The 20,624-nt window shown below is 44.3% G+C and overlaps 1 protein-coding gene across 2 annotated transcripts in view; it reads right to left on the bottom strand.

Annotated features, from left to right (window-relative positions):
• sh3bgrl2 (SH3 domain binding glutamate-rich protein like 2) overlaps window positions 1-20,624 on the bottom strand; it is a 96,577-nt gene that overhangs the window by 17,287 nt on the left and 58,666 nt on the right. For both annotated transcript variants that reach the window (XM_063040333.1, XM_063040332.1), the window contains exon 3: window positions 1,634-1,714. In XM_063040333.1, the coding sequence (XP_062896403.1) occupies window positions 1,634-1,714 (81 nt within the window). The remainder of the gene's footprint in view (window positions 1-1,633; window positions 1,715-20,624) is intronic.

Raw genomic sequence — 20,624 nt, 5'->3', positions numbered from 1 at the left:
CTAGCACAATTTCTCTTTAATAAGTTTTTAACTATTTTCAGTTGCCCATACTTTCTCAAATACAAATCTATTTTGTCCCAGATCATTCTTAAGTGTCCCAATTTACATAACTGTCCAGTGATTGCTTATGTGGAAAAGGACCAAGTACAGAAGCATAACACACAATGGATGTCATCAGAAGCACAATAGCCATTCCAGAGCTAACTCGCTAATCCAACTCTCCTACTCCTTACCCATAGTCACATAATGCTCTTCCTTTAAATACTTGTTGAATCCTCTTTTAAGTACAGTAGTTGACAGTGCTTTGCCACTTGATCCAGAGCAGAACTAACTACATTAGAAAGATGCTTCACCATGATGCTATATCTATACCAGCGGTCCCCAACCACCGGGCCGCAAAGCATGTGCTACCGGGCCGCGAGGAAATGATATGATTTGGCGATATGAGTCAGCTGCACCTTTCCTCATTCTCTGTCACGTGCACTGTTGAGCTTGAACGCATGTGAGGTCATTACCCATGTGTCATCCATGTCAGCGCGGGAAGGAGATCAACTCCTCGAGCTTGCAAATGACGGCGGGCAGGAAAGTATGTTTGACATAACATCTCTGCCGGCATTCCGGATCAAAGTCAAGGCTAAGTATCCTGAGATAGCCATGAAAGCACTGAAAACGTTGCTTCCATTTCCAACGTGTCTCTGCGATGAACGCAACAAAAATTAAATTGTGGAATAGACTGGACATAAGGAACCCCCTTCGAGTATCGCTGTCTCCCATCACCCCTCGATGGCACCGTCTTGTTGCAGGAAAACAAGTATTCAGCCCAGGGCTCCCACTGATTCAGTGATATTGGTGTGTTGCAATGATTTTATATGTTCATGCGGGGAAAATATGTGCTGTGTGTTTAATATCCAAATGTTACTTAAAATGTTATGATGCTATTGACTTATATAACCATATAACGATTACAGCATGGAAACAGGCGATCTCGGCCCTTCTAGTCCGTGCAGAACGCTACTCTCACCTAGTCCCACCGACCTGCACTTAGCCCATAACCCTCCATTCCTTTCCTGTCTGTATACCTATCCAATTTTTCCTTAAATGATAATATCGAACCTGCCTCTACCACTTCTACTGGAAGTTCGTTCAACACTTACTTGAAGCTCCCCTGTCCTCCCCTGATAACTGACTTATCACTATATTCATGCGAGGAAAACATGCATTGTGTGTTTAATAATAAATTCATTAGATAAACCCTTTTAGAAACGAAATTCAATGTATTAGCCACTTATCACCTATATTCCGGTCATGATTAACACCCCTACCCCAACAGAATTGCCAAAAACGATTTGTAGGAAAAAAAATCGGCATGTACACGCATGCGCACTGGTGCCCGCGCAAGGCTTCATGGTCATGGTAGTCTTTCTCGGGGTAAACACAACGTATTTGACTGCTACTCTTGTCCGTTGGCAACCCTACACCCTCGCCCCCAGTTGGCCGGTCCTCAAGAATATTGTTAATATTAAACTGGTCCGCAGTGCAAAAAAGGTTGGGGACCCCTGATCCATACCAAACCCTTACAAAAGGCAAGGATAAAAATAAAGTGAATTAACTTTAGATTAAAGGATATATTTACCTGTGATGTAGATTTTGGTTTCAAACCAAAAAATGTGGCAACCGTATTATTTTCCTTCGATTCGAAGAAAGCATCATAATCCTAGAATCAAACCGAAAAAGCGTAAGTACACACACAAAATGCTGGAGCAATGCAAGAGTACCTATAGTTCAACATTTTTAATAGACCATTGCATTTGAGAAGAAAGGAAGAATAGCAAAAGGTAGATGGGATTATTTCTCATATATACTTCAAAGTTCAATGTACATTTACTATCAAAATATGTATATATTTTCATCTCCAAACAGGCAGCCAAAAAACAAGAAAACCAGAAAAACCCAGAAAAGAAAAAGAAGACCATCAAACTCCCACGTAAACAACAGGAATTCTGCAGATGCTGGAAATTCAAGCAACACACATCAAAGTTGCTGGTGAACACAGCAGGCCAGGCAGCATCTCTAGGAAGAGGTACAGTCGACGTTTCGGGCCGAGACCCTTCGTCAGGACTAACTGAAGGAAGAGCTAGTAAGAGATTTGAAAGTGGGAGGGAGAGGGGGAGATCCAAAATGATAGGAGAAGACAGGAGGGGGAGGGATGGAGCCAAGAGCTGGACAGGTGATTGGCAAAAGGGATACGAGAGGATCATGGGACAGGAGGCATAGGGAGAAGGAAAAGGGGGAGGGGGGAAACCCAGAGAATGGGCAAGGGGTATAGTTAGAGGGACAGAGGGAGAAAAAGGAGAGTGAGAGAAAGAATGTGTGTATATAAATTAATAACGGATGGGGTACGAGGGGGAGGTGGGGCATTAGCGGAAGTTAGAGAAGTCAATGTTCATGCCATCAGGTTGGAGGCTACCCAGACGGAATATAAGGTGTTGTTCCTCCAACCTGAGTATGGCTTCATCTTTACAGTAGAGGAGGCCGTGGATAGACATATCAGAATGGGAATGGGATGTGGAATTAAAATGTGTGGCCACTGGAAGATCTTGCTTTCTCTGGCGGACAGAGCGTAGGCACTTATCCTTGTAAGCGGAACAAGTGCTACACATGCCCTCACACTTCCTCCCTTACCACCATTCAGGGCCCCAGACAGTCCTTCCAGGTGAGGCATCACTTCACCTGTGAGTCGGCTGGGGTGATATACTGCGTCCGGTGCTCCCGATGTGGCCTTCTATATACTGGTGAGACCCGACGCAGACTGGGAGATCGTTTTGCTGAACACCTACGCTCTGTCCGCCAGAGAAAGCAGGATCTCCCAGTGGCCACACATTTTAATTCCACATCCCATTCCCATTCTGATATGTCTATCTACGGCCTCCTCTACTGTAAAGATCAATCCACACTCAGGTTGGAGGAACAACACCTTATATTCCGTCTGGGTAGCCTCCAACCTGATGGCATGAACATTGACTCCTCTAACTTCCGCTAATGCCCCACCTCCCCCTCGTACCCCATCCATTATTTATTTATATACACACATTCTTTCTCTCTCTCTCTCCTTTTTCTCCCTCTGTCCCTCTGACTATATCCCTTGCCCATCCTCTGGGTTTTTCCCCCCCTCCCCCTTTTCCTTCTCCCTGGGCCTCCTGTCCCATGATCCTCTCATATAACTTTTGCCAATCACCTGTCCAGCTCTTGGCTCCATCCCTCCCCATCCTGTCTTCTCCTATCCTTTTTTTCCTCCCCCTCCCCCTCCCACTTTCAAATCTCTTACTAGCTCTTCCTTCAGTTAGTCCTGACGAAGGGTCTCGGCCTGAAACGTTGACTGTGCCTCTTCCTAGAGATGCTGCCTGGCCTGCTGCGTTCAGCAGCAACTTTGATGTGTGTTGCATCAAACTCCCAGTGTGCAAAGAGCAAAAAAACACATCGTGCAAACAATAAAAGAAAGCAAATGGCATTCAGAGCAAAAATGAGTCTATAGACATGAAGCCCGCAGCAGCTCGAACAGTCCACAGCATCAGCCACAGTTCAGCGCAGGGCCGCGTAAATATCACGGAACAGTGAGTGGAACTGGCCTGACCCTCACCTCTTATCCCAACACCCTGTCTTTTCAATCCATCTGGATCCACGGTTAAATCATCCAAATATCTGGTTGTTCCTCGCACTAGAACCCGGGCACTATCACAGTGATATGCTCCTTGCCTGGACCCTGTTTCAGCCCGTACCTGATCTTTCCAAATTGGCCTGGCACTTAGATCAATCAACCTTCACTCTCAGTTTAAGTGGATGGTTTGATCAATCTAAGCACATAGAGATTGAGGCCTTTTGCCCGAAGGCCTATGCCAGCTCTCAGACTAATCCCATTCCAGCCACTTATCGTACTCTCTCACTCATGTTTATCAACTTCACTTTGATTCTCCAATCACTGCCTCTGCCACCCCACCCCGACTCAAGCTATGGGGAATTTAAAGTAGGCAATTAAACTACCAATCAGCATTTCTTTGGGATGTGCGGCACTAAGAGAAAACACACACAGTCACTGAGACAACATATGCACTTCACCAGACAGTACCCAAGGTCAGGAACAGATTCAAGTTGCTGCAGCTGTGTGGCAGCAGCACTCTCTAATGCACCATTATGTGTCACTGTGCTCTTCAAACTTATACCAAGATGCATGGTTTGCTTGAAAATGACTTCTAAAATAGTCTTCATTAAAAATAAAATTACTATTTTCAAAGTTAATTATTTAAGTTACGCTGCTAATTATTAAGAAAGAATCGTAATTTCTGACAAAGGTGTACTTGGTAAATGGGAGGCCTTCAAAAGTGAAACTCAGGGAGTACAAAGCTTGTAGAATATGTGCCTGTCAGAATAAACGGTAAAGATAACAGGTTTAGGGAACCTTGGTTTTCAAGAGATATTGAGGCCCTGGTTGAGAACTAAAAGGAGGTGCATTGCAGGTATAGGCAGGTAAGAACAAATGAGGTACTTATGGAGTACAAGCAATACAAGAGAACACTTAAAAGAAACCAGGAGGGCTTAAAGAAGGCATGAGGTTGCCCTAGCAGACAAGATGAAGGAGAATCCCAAGGGATTTACAGATATGGTAAGAGCAAAAGGATTACAAGGGACAAAATTTGTCCTCTGATAGATCAGAATGGTTAACCGTGTGTGGAGTTAAAAAGTGCTGGGAGAGATCTTAAATAGAATTTTTTGCATCTGTATTTACTCAGGAGATGGCCAAAGAGTCTATAGAAGTGATGCAAAGCAGCATCAACTTCATGGACCACATAAGGATTTCAGAGAGGAGGTGTCCGTTGTTGTTTGTCTTCTACTGTATATCAATAATCTGGATGATAACATGGTAAACTGCATCAAATTTGCAGATGACACCAAGAACAGGGTGCAGTGGACAGCGAGGAAGACTATCAAGACTATATTGCAGCGAGATCTGGACCAGCTGGAAAAATGGGGTCAAAAAATGGCAGCAGATGGAATTTAATGCAGACAAGTGCGGGGTGTTGGACTTTGGTAGGATCAACCAGGGTGGGTCTTACACAGTGAATGGTAGAGCTGTAGAACAAAGAAATCTGGGAATACAGGTCCATAATTCATTGAAAGTGGCAGCACAGGTAGAAGGGTCGTTCAGAAAGTTTTTGGCATATTCATAAATCAAAGTATTGAGTACAGGAGATGTGATGTTATGCTGACGTCATACAAGACATTGATGAGGCCTAATTTGGAGTATTGTGCATAGTTTTGGTCATCTACCTACAGGAAAGATGTAAATAAGGTTGAAAGAGTACAGAAAGAATTTACAAGGATGTTGTTGGTACTGGAGGACCTGAGTTATAAGAGAAGATTGAATAGGTTAGGGCTTCATTCCTTGGAATATTGAAAATTGAGGGAGGATTTGATGATAAAAAATTATGAGTAGAGACATGGTAAATGCAAGCAGGCCTTTTTTCACTGACTACAACCAGAGGTCTTGGGTTAAGGGTGAAAGGTGAAATGTTTAAGGGGAACATGAGGGGAATCTTTTAAGGTCGGATGGCCATGAGAGTGTGGAATGAGCTGCCAGTGCAAGTGGTGCATGCGAGCTCAATTTAAGATACGTTTGGATAGGTACATGGATGGTAGAGGTATGGAGGGCTATGGTCCTTGTGCAGGTTGATGGAAGTAGCAGTTTAAATGGTTCAACACAGACTAGATGGGCTGAAGGGCCTGTTTATCCGCTGTAATTTTCTATGTCTATGATCTGGCTCTGACAGATTATTCTGGAAGCTCATTCAGGAAGTACAATTGCATTATTGTACTTCAATCATGTCAGTCACATCAACACTCTTTTTGCATATCGACAGGGAAGTCACTGGGAGTTGGTGATGTCTTTTGCCTGCATCAGAAACACACAACTGAATGGCTGGCAGTGATACCTGATGACACAGGCAAGCAGGTTCCACTCAACTGCTCTGATAACTTTCAGGACCTGAAACATGATGAATCTGCAGCCATCTGAAAATGCATATTGAAGGATTCCTGTTCAAGCTTGTCCCAGGCAATGCGCAACTTGTTTTTGTCTAGGAAGCAGCGCATGCCATGAGAATATGATCAGGAATTAAATCTCATTCTTCAATCTGAATTAGTCATGCAGCACAGAAGAATGAAGGGAGATCTTATTGAATTGACTTTATTACTTACATCCTTCATATACATGAGCAGTAAAAATCTTTACATTACATCTCTATCTAAATATGCAATGTACAATTTATAGTAATTTATAGTAAATATTATGTACAACAATCTAACATAGAAATACAGATGTGTCAGCATGAATTGATCAGTCTAATGGCCTGGTGGAAAAAGTTGTCCTGGAGCCTGTTGGTCCTGGCTTTTATGCTGTGGTACCATTTCCCCAGCTAGAACAGTTTGGAGTTGGGGTGACTCGGATCTCCAGTGATCCTTCGGGTCCTTTTTACACACCTGGCTTTATAAATGTCCTGAATAGTGGGAAATTCACAGCTATAGATGAGCTGGGCTGTCCGCAACGCTCTCTGCAGTATCCTGCAATTGAGGGGAGTCCAGTTCCCATACCAGGCAGTGATGCAAGCAATCAGGATGCTCTCAATTGTGCCCCTGTAGAAAGTTATTGGGATTTGAGGCCCATACCAAATTTCTTCAACTATCTGAGATAAAAGAGGTGCTGTTGTGCCTTTTTCACCACACAGCCAGTATGTACAGACCACATGAGATCTTTGATGTTTATGCCGAGGAATTTAAAGCTGTTCACTCTCTCTATCCCAGATCCATTGATGCCAATAGGGGTTAACCTGTCGCCATTCCTCCTATAGTCCAAAATCAGCTCCTTTGTTTTTGTGACATTGAGGGAGAGGCTGTCTTCTTGACACTGTGTCAGGGTTATGACTTCTTGTCTGTAGGCGGCCTCATTATCGTTTGAGATTAGGCCAATCAGTATAGTATTGTCAGAAAATTTAATTAGCAGATTAGAGCTGTGGGTGGTGACACAGTCATGACTATACAGAGAGTAAAGGAGAGGGCTGAGGACACAGCCCTAAGGGGCACCTGTGTAGAGGGTCAGAGGGGCAGAGGTGAGGGAGCCCACTCTTACCACCTGTCGGTGATCTGACAGGATGTCCAGGATCCAGCTACACAAGGCATGGTGAAGGCCGAGGTCTCTGAGCTTCTTGTCGAGCCTGGAGGGAATTAGGGTGTTGAATGCTGAACTGTAGTCCAAGAACAGCATTCTCACATAAGCATCCTTCTTCTCCAGATGTGCAAGGACGATGTGTCGAGAGGTGGCTATTGCATCATCTGTCAGTCGATTGTGTTGCTTGGTGAATTGTAGGGGGCCCAGTGTGAGTGGTAGCACGCTGCAGATGTAGTCCTTGACCAGCCTTTCAAAACATTTGCTTATTATTGAGGTGAGAGCAACAGGACGCCAGTCGTTCAGACATGTTACTTTGTCTTTTTTTTTAGGTACAGGCACAATGGTGGATGTTTTGAAGCAGGCGGGCACTCTGCATTGGGAGAGGGAGAGATTAAAAAATGTCTGTAAACACACCTACCAATTGTGCCGCGCACACGCTGAGCACCCATCCTGGGATGCCGTTCAGTCCTGCAGACTCACGACTGTCCACTCGTTGGAAACATAGAAACATAGAAACATAGAAAATAGGTGCAGGAGTAGGCCATTCGGCCCTTCGAGCCTGCACTGCCATTTATTATGATCATGGCTGATCATCCAACTCAGAACCCAGCCTTCCCTCCATACCCCCTGACCCCTGTAGCCACAAGGGCCATATCTAACTTCCTCTTAAACACAGCCAATGAACCGGCCTCAACTGTTTCCTGTGGCAGAGAATTCCACAGATTCACCACTCTCTGTGTGAAGAAGTTTTTCCTAATCTCGGTCCTAAAAGGCTTCCCCTCTATCCTCAAACTGTGACCCCTCGTTCTGGACCTCCCCAACATCGGGAACAATCTTCCCGCATCTAGCCTGTCCAATCCCTTTAGGATCTTATACGTTTCAATCAGATCCCCCCTCAATCTTCTAAATTCCAACGAGTACAAGCCCAGTTCATCCAGTCTTTCTTCATATGAAAGACCTGCCATCCCAGGAATCAATCTGGTGAACCTTCTTTGTACTCCCTCTATGGCAAAGATGTCTTTCCTCAGATTAGGGGACCAAAACTGCACACAATACTCCAGGTGTGGTCTCACCAAGGCCTTGTACAACTGCAGTAGTACCTCCCTGCTCCTGTACTCGAATCCTCTCGCTATAAATGCCAGCATACCGTTCGCCTTTTTCACCGCCTGCTGTACCTGCATGCCCACTTTCAATGACTGGTGTATAATGACACCCAGGTCTCGTTGCACCTCCCCTTTTCCTAATCGGCCACCATTCAGATAATAATCTGTTTTCCTATTTTTGCCACCAAAGTGGATAACTTCACATTTATCCACATTAAATTGCATCTGCCATGAGTTTGCCCACTCACCCAACCTATCCAAGTCACCCTGCATCCTCTTAGCATCCTCCTCACTGCTAACACTGCCACCCAGCTTCGTGTCATCCGCAAACTTGGAGATGCTGCATTTAATTCCCTCATCCAAGTCATTAATATATATTGTAAACAACTGGGGTCCCAGCACTGAGCCTTGCGGTACCCCACTAGTCACCGCCTGCCATTCTGAAAAGGTCCCGTTTATTCCCACTCTTTGCTTCCTGTCTGCTAACCAATTCTCCACCCACACCAATACCTTACCCCCAATACCGTGTGCTTTAAGTTTGCACACTAATCTCCTGTGTGGGACCTTGTCAAAAGCCTTTTGAAAATCCAAATATACCACATCCACTGGTTCTCCCCTATCCACTCTACTAGTTACATCCTCAAAAAATTCTATGAGATTCGTCAGACATGATTTTCCTTTCACAAATCCATGCTGACTTTGTCCAATCATTTCACCGCTTTCCAAATGTGCTGTTATCACATCCTTGATAACTGACTCCAGCAGTTTCCCCACCACCGACGTTAGGCTAACCGGCCTATAATTCCCCGGTTTCTCTCTCCCTCCTTTTTTAAAAAGTGGGGTTACATTAGCCACCCTCCAATCCTCAGGAACTAGTCCAGAATCTAACGAGTTTTGAAAAATTATCACTAATGCATCCACTATTTCTTGGGCTACTTCCTTAAGCACTCTGGGATGCAGACCATCTGGCCCTGGGGATTTATCTGCCTTCAATCCCTTCAATTTACCTAACACCACTTCCCTACTAACATGTATTTCGCTCAGTTCCTCCATCTCACTGGACCCTCTGTCCCTTACTATTTCTGGAAGATTATTTATGTCCTCCTTAGTGAAGACAGAAACCAAAGTAATTATTCAATTGGTCTGCCATGTCCTTGCTCCCCATAATCAATTCACCTGTTTCTGTCTGCAGGGGACCTACATTTGTCTTTATCAGTCTTTTCCTTTTTACATATCTATAAAAGCTTTTACAGTCCGTTTTTATGTTCTCTGCCAGTTTTCTCTCATAATCTTTTTTCCCCTTCCTAATTAAGCCCTTTGTCCTCCTCTGCTGAACTCTGAATTTCTCCCAGTCCTCAGGTGAGCCACTTTCTCTGGCTAATTTGTATGCTACTTCTTTGGAATTGATACTATCCCTAATTTCTCTTGTCAGCCACGGGTGCACTACCTTCCTTGATTTATTCTTTTGCCAAACTGGGATGAACAATTGTTGTAGTTCATCCATGCAACCTTTAAATGCCTGCCATTGCATATCCACCGTCAATCCTTTAAGTGTCATTTGCCAGTCTATCTTAGCTAATTCACGACTCATACCTTCAAAGTTACCCCTCTTTAAGTTCAGAACCTTTGTTTCTGAATTAACTATGTCACTCTCCATGTTAATGAAGAATTCCACCATATTATGGTCACTCTTACCCACGGGGCCTCTCACGACAAGATCGCTAATTAACCCTTCCTCATTGCTCAAAACCCAGTCCAGAATAGCCTGCTCTCTAGTCGGTTCCTCGACATGTTGGTTCAAAAAACCATCCCGCATACATTCCAAGAAATCCTCTTCCTCAGCACCTTTACCAATTTGGTTCACCCAGTCTACATGTAGATTGAAGTCACCCATTATAACTGCTGTTCCTTTATTGCACACATTTCTAATTTCCTGTTTAATACCATCTCCGACCTCACTACTACTGTTAGGTGGCCTGTACACAACTCCCACCAGCGTCTTCTGCCCCTTAGTGTTACGCAGCTCTACCCATATCGATTCCACATCTTCCCGGCTTATGTCCTTCCTTTCTATTGCGTTAATCTCTTTTTTAACCAGCAACGCCACCCCACCTCCCCTTCCTTCATGTCTATCCCTCCTGAATATTGAATATCCCTGAATGTTGAGCTCCCATCCCTGGTCACCCTGGAGCCATGTCTCTGTGATCCCAACTATATCATAATCATTAATAACAATCTGCACTTTCAATTCATCCACCTTATTACGAATGCTCCTTGCATTGACACATAAAGCCTTCAGGCGCTCTTTTACAACTCTCTTAGCCCTTTTTAATGCTTGCCCTGGATTTGTCGGCCTGCCACTTTTACTTTTCCCCTTTGTACTTTTTGCTTCTACGCTCACTTTACACCCCTCTGTCTCTCTGCACTGGTTCCCATCCCTCTGTTGTGAACTAACCTCCTCACACCTAGCCTCTTTAATTTGATTCCCACCCCCCAACCATTCTAGTTTCACCTACGTACCTCAGCCTCAGAGATGACCAAGCTATAGGTTGCATCAGCTGTAGGTCTCCTTAGAGGCTCAGTATTGGCAACATCACTGCAGTTGTACAAAATTATGAGGGATATAATTTTGCATGTACACAGATTTTTTCCCCCTCAGGTTATGTGGGACTAGAACTGGAGGTCATAAGTTTAGTGTAAGAGGGGAAATATTTAAGAGGAGTCTGAGGGGGAGCATCTTCATTCAGTGGTGTGAGTGATGAATGAGCTGCCAGCAGAAGTGGCTAATGCAGGCTTAATTGTAATATTTAAGAGAAGTTTGGATTGGTACATGGATGAAAATAGAATGGAGGGCTTTTGTACATATACAGGTAGATAGGACTAGGCAGAAAAAAATGCCCAGTGATGGATTAGATGGGCTGAATAACTTGTTTCTGTCCTGTAGAATTCTACGACTCTATTTCTGGAATTGAAACTCTGGCCTTTGCTGATTACGTAATCATGTTTATGGGGTGTATGGGGCGTCAGGGAGGGGTAGCACCTCTGGTGGGGGAACATGACACGTCCTTCTCAGGGCAGTTTGTCCACCTTTGGTTCCCACCTGGAACTCAGCTCTCACCTGTGGCTCCCCGTAGCTGTTTGCATGCGACAGCAGCCACACCCTGGGCAACGGCTTCGACAAGCCGGCTAATCCAGGTGAGGGTAGCCGACGAGTCTCAAACCCTCGGTGAGGTAGGCAGTTGCCTATCCCAGCATGTGAAGACAGACTCCGGCTGATTGAGTGGATGAGACTAATGGAAGGTCCAACAGTCAAGAAGGCGTCTCTGCAAGTGTCATGGAATGTATAGAGCAGGACAAGACACAGAAGACGTCCTGGTCATCCACTGTGCCTAGTCCCATCTCCAGTCATCTCGACTCTTGTCTTGCCACTGGATGCAGATGGGAATTGGGAAGAGAGAGTGAGGCTGACGCTGCGCAACTCTCCCTCACTTAAATCCAAGTCAAGCGCTAGTCTCAACACCATCAAGCCAGCTGGTGGCACAGAGACATCAGCACCGGACTCTGGGAACGAAGGTTCTGGAGTTCAAATCTAGTCGAGCCGCTCCCGGGCACACTTTCCATCCGTGCCGGGTTGAGTGTCGAGCTAGCAACGCGACCTCGTAAAAAAGTACTAATGGTGTCGAGGTCTTCATCGATGACGATGGACAAACCTATAGTCATGTTTATGTAACTTATTAATATCCTATCTCACACTAACTGTTAATCTATTATCGTTAGCCTCACTGGACTAACTAGGCCTTAATTTTATTTTTGAAAAGTATTTACTCTTGTTTTCAAGGCCCTTCATGGTATAAACCCTCCCTCTTTTAAAAAGTTCATTTCAATATTGAAACCACCAGCCACAACCCACGGCCCCTAAAATATCTACATTATAATTCCAACCTGGGGTTCCCAAACTTTTTTATGCCTTGGACCCCTACTATTAACCGAGGGATTTGTGGAGCCCAGGTTTGAAACCCTTGTTCTAATCTCTTAGACAACTATGAATTCAACCTCTCTACTTTAGTGGTTACGCCTTCAGTACTGGAATTAATTCCCTAACCCTGACTCTATCCATTTCTTCTTTAACAAGAATCATAAAATGAAATTCTATGACCAAGTTTTAAAATCACCAGCCTCAATATCTCTTTATGTGTCACCATATCAATTTTTTGGTTCATGAGGCAGCTTTGCTGCAATAAGGTAATCAAATTAAGGAAGGTACAGTCATGGACAATGTGCAATTGCTCGATTTGAACATTACAAATCAAATACATTTGACAAGACATGATTTACCATCTATTCAGAATGGCCCCAGTCTGGAGTAGCCCAAGGGTAGCTCCACTTGTGTTGGGGTCCCGGTAGTGACAAAAAAATGATCCCAAATCAAAACAAAACAGAATAATTGCTGCCACCCTGCGACTCCTGACGGAGTTGTTATACTTGAATGACGCACCCTCAGTTCCAAAGAATCGAATTCCTTATTCTGATCCTTCACTCGAAATTAGCAAACATACAATCTTAAAGCAATATCAAGTGGTCAGCTAAGATATGACCTCTGCTGGTGCCAAGCAACAAACTGCCACAAAATAAGCAAGAATAAGAAACTTATTCCCTTCACGTTTACCACACCCCCACTAATGTGACTAGTTACCATAATTAACAGAATAAACACACAACACAGAATACATGACTCCTACAGTCTCTATAGCAGAAGTGAGCCATGTTTTTTTTTGATAGATTACAGTTATAGTTTTACAATGGTGCTCTCTGCCATTTTCCTTTAGTTGCCGAACTTGAACAAATAGAAGAAAAACAACCTGAAAATCTGATCTTTCGCATACAAACCTTCAAAAGGGCTTAATAGCAGCAACACAGCAGGGAAAGTTATCGAGTCTGTGGATGCTGGCAAGTTAAATTAAACCCAACTGGCAAAGACAAACAGCAAAAGCCTTCACACATTCTGGATCAGAAGGGAGCCATCTGCTTAAAATGTACTTACTGCCAACTTGAATGATAGAGATGGTACAATCAGTGATGGTCAAGGTCAACCTCTTCCTCAGCATTTCTACCTTGTTCCCTTTGTATTTCCAACAATAGAATTAGTTTCACCCATTATTGTCCTCATTTCACTGCCACTATATTCCCTGCCAACAACATATCCTTGACACTTAACTAGAGCAAAATAGTGTACAAAGTACTGGGCTTGGCTGCCGCCTGCTGTTCAGCATGATAACTGCTATGCCCAGACTCTTAAAACAACATGCCAGGGTTTCATATTAGCAAAGGAACAGATAATTCAAGTAGTATATTGCAATGTTTTACTTTTGAAGAGAATGAAGAGTACCCAAGAGTGAGTTGGTTTCCTGCTGCTCAGGATAGAAATTGGGTTTAAATGGTTTTGAAAACTCAGAGCTAAGCACAGTGGAGGAAGAGTTCAGGAGTTGGGATAGATTGGGTATCTGGGAAGAGCAATCCTAATGAGTCCAAAGACATTGACTCCTACTGAGACTTCAAATCTGCTAAATAAAATTATGACTGACAGTAAGACATTGCAAATAATTTAAAAATCTATTAAAATTTAATTATAGCATTGGAATCGGTTCTTAAACATTTTTCAGTGAATTAAGAAATAAAACTAAAATGTTGAAATAATTAACATTAAGCTGCACTAAATACTTATGTACATTTAAATTAACTCAAACAAATGAAAACAAACTGAAATTCCTCCATCTCAGAATTGCTCCTCTCCTTAACGAAGACTGGAGTTGGCAAACATGTCCCAGGTTCTACTCCTGGGAAAATTCAAGGGTTGATTTCACAGTTGGATAAACTGCATAAAGATGGAACCCTGTTGCTGGATTCTATTAGAAATGTCTGTCAGAACAACATTGGCCATGATCTCTCAGGGATATTGAAGGAATTAAAATTGGCATCTCAAAGGCAGACGGTGAGCTGCAACTGCAGTTTGTGACAGTTAACGGAAGCCACTGAGATTCATGACAACCAGGACTATTGTTCAGTTGAGCCAGAACCTATGTTATGGGCATCATGATGCATCAGGGAGGGAGGTGGGGGAGTACTTGAATGCTTTGTTCCAAGGGGTAGTCACATCCTTTAGATTGAGTCAGCTGGGTATGACTGCAAGTACGGCAGTAATGGGGATTCTAAATATGGCATAATAAGAGTCTAAGCTGTTGCAGCTATGTGGTTCTTGATGTCTGAATGAGACTGCAGCGCAGATTGATTCACTGATCGCAATTCCGAAAGTACAAAGAGCCATTCAATCAAGTGAGCAAATAAAAGGAATACAATGCAGTTAAGAAGATGCATCTACAGCCACAAGCACGAGTCTTCAAGATTGCATCGTCTGCCCAGTGCCAGGGGTGAAAACATCTTTGAGGCTAGTACGGAACTTGGAGCGGGATTGGAAAAATCCAGTTGCTGTTGTCCATGTGAGAACCATCAACATAAACAGATCAAAGTAGATGGTTCTGTTGAAGGAGTACGAGCAGCTAGGGTCCAGATTAATGAACAGAACGAGGGGCAACAATTTCTGGATTACTACTTGAACCCTCTGCAAATTGGCATTGGGTTAATGAGATGAAAAAATTAAGTGCTTAGTTCAAAGTTTGGCGTGGGAGAAAGAAGTTTCAATTCATCAGACACTGGCAGCAGTACCAGAACTGGAAAAAGAGAAGGCTGGCCCATTGGGACAGGATTTACCTGAATCAGGCAGGGAGTAGAGTCCTTGCAAATGTATGACACAGAGATTTTATGTATGATAAAAAGGTTTTAAGTTAAATAGTGGGTTTGCGGTGGGGGTAGAGTAGTGTTCTGGCAAAGTCAAGTTTATGAAGTTACAGAGAAAGGACAAAATAGTTGGGGTTACAAAATACATCTAAATAAATGCGTCTATCTGGTAGGTAAAATCTATTTAAAAACAACATTCCCTTTCAATTAGAGTCAGAACGAGGAAAACCAAACAATACAAGGACACAATTGAAGGCAGTACACACAGAATTTATAGAAAGAAAGGGGAATTAGTGATGCAGGTAGAAATAATTGGGTCAAACCTAATGACCAGTACATGGAATGAAAAATAAACCTACAGATGTTGGAAATCTGAAATTAAAAAACCCTTTATCAGACATCTTTATCTCTGATCCAAGATGAAGGGTTCTGTTAAAGGGTCCCAGATCACAGACATTATCTGTTTCTCTTTCTACAGATGCTGCCTGCCCTGCTGAATGTTTCCAGCAATTTCTACCAAAACCATTGCAATCGGAATTAGATCAGGTTTATTATATAAGTGTTTTATATGGCTTGAAATTTGTTGTTTTGCAGCAACAATTCAGTGCAAAAGATATAAAATTACAATGAATTCTAAAATAAATAAATACTACAAAAATGATGGACTATTCAGAAATTTGATGTAGAGGGGAAGAAGCTGTCCCTAAATTATTGAGTGTGTGGGTCTTCAGGCTTCTGTACTTCCTCCCAAAGGTAGTAATGAGAACAGGGCATGTCTCAGATGCTGACAGTCCTTCATGATGAATGCCACCTTTTTGATGCACTGACTCTTAATCATGTTCTCAATGGTGCAAAAGATTGTGCCATAATGGAGCTGGTGGAATCTACAATTCTCTTCAACCTCTTTTGGGTCCTGCACAGGGGAGGCTTCAGACCAGGCGGTGATGTAAGCAGTCAGAATGCACTCCACTGTACATATGCAGAAATCTGCAAGGGTCTTTGATGATGTGCCAAATCTCCTCAAACTCTTAATGAAGTAGAAACACTGGTGTTTCCACCACTGACCCCTCAATGAAGGCTGGTGTGGGTTCTTCCAAATTCTCTTTCCTGAAGTCCACAATCAATTCCTTCAACATACATCAAAGTTGCTGGTGAACGCAACAGGCCAGGCAGCATCTCTAGGAAGAGGCACAGTCGACGTTTCAGGCCGAGACCCTTTGTCAGAACTAACTGAAAAAAGAGCTAGTAAGAGATTTAAAAGTGGGAGGGGGAGGGGGAGATCCAAAATGATAGGAGAAGACAGGAGGGGGAGGGATGGAGCCAAGAGCTGGATGGGTAATTGGCAAAAGGGATATGAGAGGATCATGGGACAGCAGGCCCAGGGAGAAGGAAAAGGGGGAGGGGGGAACCCAGAGGATGGGCAAGGGGTATAGTCAGAGGGTCAGAGGGAGAAAAAGGAGAGTGAGAGAAAGAATGTGTGTATATAAATAATGGATGGGGTACGAGGGGGAAGTAGGGCATTAACGGAAGTTAGAGGTCAATGTTCATGCCATCAGGTTGGAGGCTACCCAGACGGAATATAAGGTGTTGTTCCTCCAATCAATTCCTTGATCTTGTTGATGTTGAATGTGAGGCTCTTGTTGTGACTACTACTCAACCAGCTGATCTACTTCACTCCTCTACACTTCCTTGTTGCCATCTGAGATTTTACCAACAATAGTGATAAAGAACAGTGATAAGCTGTGCTTAGTCAAATACCAAGCTTAAGAATTAAGTATTCTAGGATATTTAACTTTTAGAAGAGATAAGACATAAACCAGTAACACACAGAAAAAAAGCTCTTCAGCCCAGTGCCTGTGCTAACTGTGATGCCAATCCAAACTATTCTACCTGCACGTACATGTCATGTATTTCTCCATACCCTGCCTGTTCATGTGTGCCTGTTTAAATGTCTTTAAAATGTTACTATTGTATCTGGTTCCACTACTTACCTGGCAACATATTCCAGGCACGAGCCCTTGGTGTAAAAAAAATTTGCCTCATTAATTTAGTTCAGATTTTCCTCTTCTCACCTAAAAGCTATGCCTTCTAGTATTTGAAATTTCCACCCTGGGAAAAGATTGATTATTTACCCTACCTTTACCTTTCAATTTTATATACTTCATCAGGTCATCCCCCCATCCCCCCACTTCCAATGCTCCAGAGTAAACAATGGAATTTGTACAACCTTTCCCTAAAGCTAACATGGTCCAGCCAGGCAACACCCTTCTGCATGCTCTCTAAAGCTTCCACATCGTTCCTCCAATGTAGCATCTAGATCTGCACACATTACCCCAGATAGGCCTAAACAAAGCTTTATACAGCTATAGCATGACTTCCCAAATTTTGTACTTGCAATGCCCTGGTTCACATCTTTGTTGTGCTGTAGGTATGTCATTCAGCAGCTCTGTAAGAGCTGTTTGTTCTGTTTTCAGCCTGTTTGGGTTATTGTCGAAGATAAGGGATGCTGTGGAATGTGTGCCATCCAATTAGTGGGAGGTTTTTCTTGGTGAGGGACAATAAGGTTGGTTTTGGGCTTTTGTTCGAGAGGAGATGAAGAGAGAAGACACTGGGAGAACTGGTCGTAGCACAAATCCGGTGAGAAACCTGTTTGTTCGAGATGGATTGCGAGTGTGACGAGAATACACATAAATTAAGATGTTAGCTGGCCTGGGCTGGCACCAGTGGGATCAGCAGTTGGTCTGCCACCTGTCTTCAGGAGAAACAGAGATAAGGAAAACAATGGAGCAGCATTTGGAGATGTTAATGAAGGGACGGGAGAGAGTAACCGAAGGAGAGCTGTCAAGATCGGCTCCCCCTTTGAACCCTGAACTGTTTGAAGTGATGGACAGGCGATACCCCAGCAGGGGGATAAAAAGGGAGAGGTTCGCTAAGGCAACACACACACGACACCCCGAGGTAATGAGACCCTGGAAGCGGTGCGTCTCCCACAAATCGGTGGGAAGTTTTGGAAGGCTGATCGCAGGACCAAGCCATAGACGCACAGGGTGGAAAGGCACGATCAGCAGGAACCTGGTATGTGTCCGCCCTTGCCTGGGTGTCAGGTTCACCGCAGAGAAACGATCGAATCTGGAAATGGAGGGGTCACGGTCGGTGACCTCAGAAGACATCACAAAGGGCTCACCCGAAAGCTGACTGTGAAGAATATCGCAGGTCTGTGTGGAAGCCATTTGAATATTCATTCGTTTTGCTCTCTCTCTCCTTCCCCCCCACTGTCCATCTCCCACGGCAGCGATTACTGCGAACTGAACTGAACTAAATTGAACTGAACTTTGCGTCACTTTGAAACTGGTCATTTACCCCTGAACAACGATAGAGCTTGATTGATTCTGTTATCTTAATTCTGTGTACATTTGTGTTTATCATTGCTGAACTGTTGCATTTATTATCCTTTTGGTTAGAGTACTGTGTTGCATGTTTCTTTAATAAAACTTTCTTAGTTCTAGTAATCCAGACTCCAACTGAGTGATCCATTTCTGCTGGTTTGGCAACCCAGTTACGGGATACGTAACATAAGTGGGGTTCTCGTCCGCGATTTTGAACGCTAAATTTGGGACGGAGTAAATTGATTGGGTTAAAATCCCCGAAAGAAAGAAAAGACAAACAGCAGAAATGGAGGTTGAGGGATTTATAAAGGCACCAACCTTGGAGGCATTAGAGGATGCCAGGAAAGCGGAATTGGTAGCTGTGGCCAAACGGGTGAATCTTGCTAAGGGGAAGTCGACAATGAGGAGAGAGGAGATACACAGAGCTATTGTAGAGCACTATGTATCTAAAGGTGTGTTTCCCCAAGGGGAGCTGGAGGTGGTGTCTATTGAAAAACCTGCTGGAGACGCGGTACAGGTGCAGCTTGAAAAACTGAGACTCGAGCACGAGTTCCGGGTACGGCAGTTAGAACACGAAGAGAAGCAGTTAGAAAGGCAGGAGAGAGAGAGAGTTAGAAAGGCAGGAGAGAGAGTTAGAAAGGCGGGAGAAAGAGAAACAGTTAGAAAGGCGGGAGAAAGAGAAACATTTAGAAAGGCAGGAGAAAGAGAAAGAGTTAGAAAGGCAGGAGAGAGAGAGAGAGAGACAGTTGGAGCGAGAGGAGAAACAGAGGGAAAGGGAATTCGAGCTGGAGAAGTTCAGGATAAGGGCAGAGCAGGAGCCCGTGCCGAACCAAGGTGGAGGGTTCCGGGCGACCCAGGAGGTTAGGCTGGTTCCCCCATTTGACGATACCGACGTGGATCGGTACTTTCTCCATTTCGAAAAAGTTGCTACAAGTCAGGACTGGCCGACGGATAAGTGGGCTGTTTTGCTTCAGAGTGTACTGAAAGGGAAAGCCCAACAAGCTTACTCAGCTTTGTCCGCGGAAGATGCCCAGAGGTATGAGGTGGTGAAAGAGGCCATCCTCAGGATTTATGAGTTGGTCCCGGAGGCATACCGGCAGAGGTTCCGGAATGCGAGGAAGCAGTGGGACTGCACGTATTTAGAGTTTGCCCGTGAGATGCAGACATATTGTGAACGTTGGTGCGCCTCGAAGGGGGTAGAGGGGGATTATGACAGACTGCTACAGCTGATCCTGATTGAGCAGTTTAAAGGTTGTGTCCCTGAGGGTATGAGACCCTACCGAGATGAGAAAGAGGCAGCCACGTTAGCCGCAACTGCTAAGTTAGCAGATGAGTATGCGTTGACGCATAAAATGAAGTTTGCCCCGAGTAAAGGCTACCAGAAGGGTAGTCAGGACGGCGGGGAGAGTCCGCCAGAAAAGTCAGAAAGTAAGCCGGGGACTAGTGAGAAGGATAAGGTAGACCGGGAACAGACTGGTAGGAAGTCTCCTGGGGTCGTCTGTTATAATTGCGGGAAAGTTGGACACTTTGCGTCCAGGTGCTTTGCCCCAAAGAAGGAGACGGGAAAAGGAAAAACGGCGATTTTGACTGGCTGTATCGAGCTGGTAAACGAACCGCTAGGAAAGGACAGGTCTGCCAAAGTTCAGGAAGGGCGCGAGAGGTTTATCTCGGCCGGATTGGTGTCAGTGAAGGAGGGGTTAAAACCAGTTCCAGTGCGGATCTGGAGAGACACGGGAGCGTGTCAGTCACTGATACTGAAGAGTGTATTATAGTTTAGCTCAGAGACCCAGACTGGGGAGGTCAAGGTCAAAGGTATTGGGGAAGGGACAGAGGCAGTCCCTTTGCACCAGATACACTTACAAAGCAACCTGGTCTCTGGACTAGTCACAATCGGGGTGAGGTCCGAAATACCGATGAAAGGCGTGTAAGTCTTGCTCGGTAATGACCTCGCTGGGAGAATCGTGTTCCCAGCAGTGAGATTGACAGGTCAGCCTGCCAGCATTGAGGCCCCGCCCATGGACTCACAGGTTCATCACAGGACTGCGGTAGTAAATTTAGCTGAGATGTTTCTGCCAGCCTTGTACGAGAAGGGGGTAGAAAGTGAAAAGAAGGAGTGTAGTGAAACAA

The sequence above is a fragment of the Mobula hypostoma genome, chromosome 2 (assembly GCF_963921235.1).
Source record: "Mobula hypostoma chromosome 2, sMobHyp1.1, whole genome shotgun sequence".
NCBI lineage: Eukaryota > Metazoa > Chordata > Chondrichthyes > Myliobatiformes > Myliobatidae > Mobula > Mobula hypostoma.
Note: the sequence above shows the minus strand (reverse complement) of the source record. Positions and strands in the feature narration are given on the sequence as shown.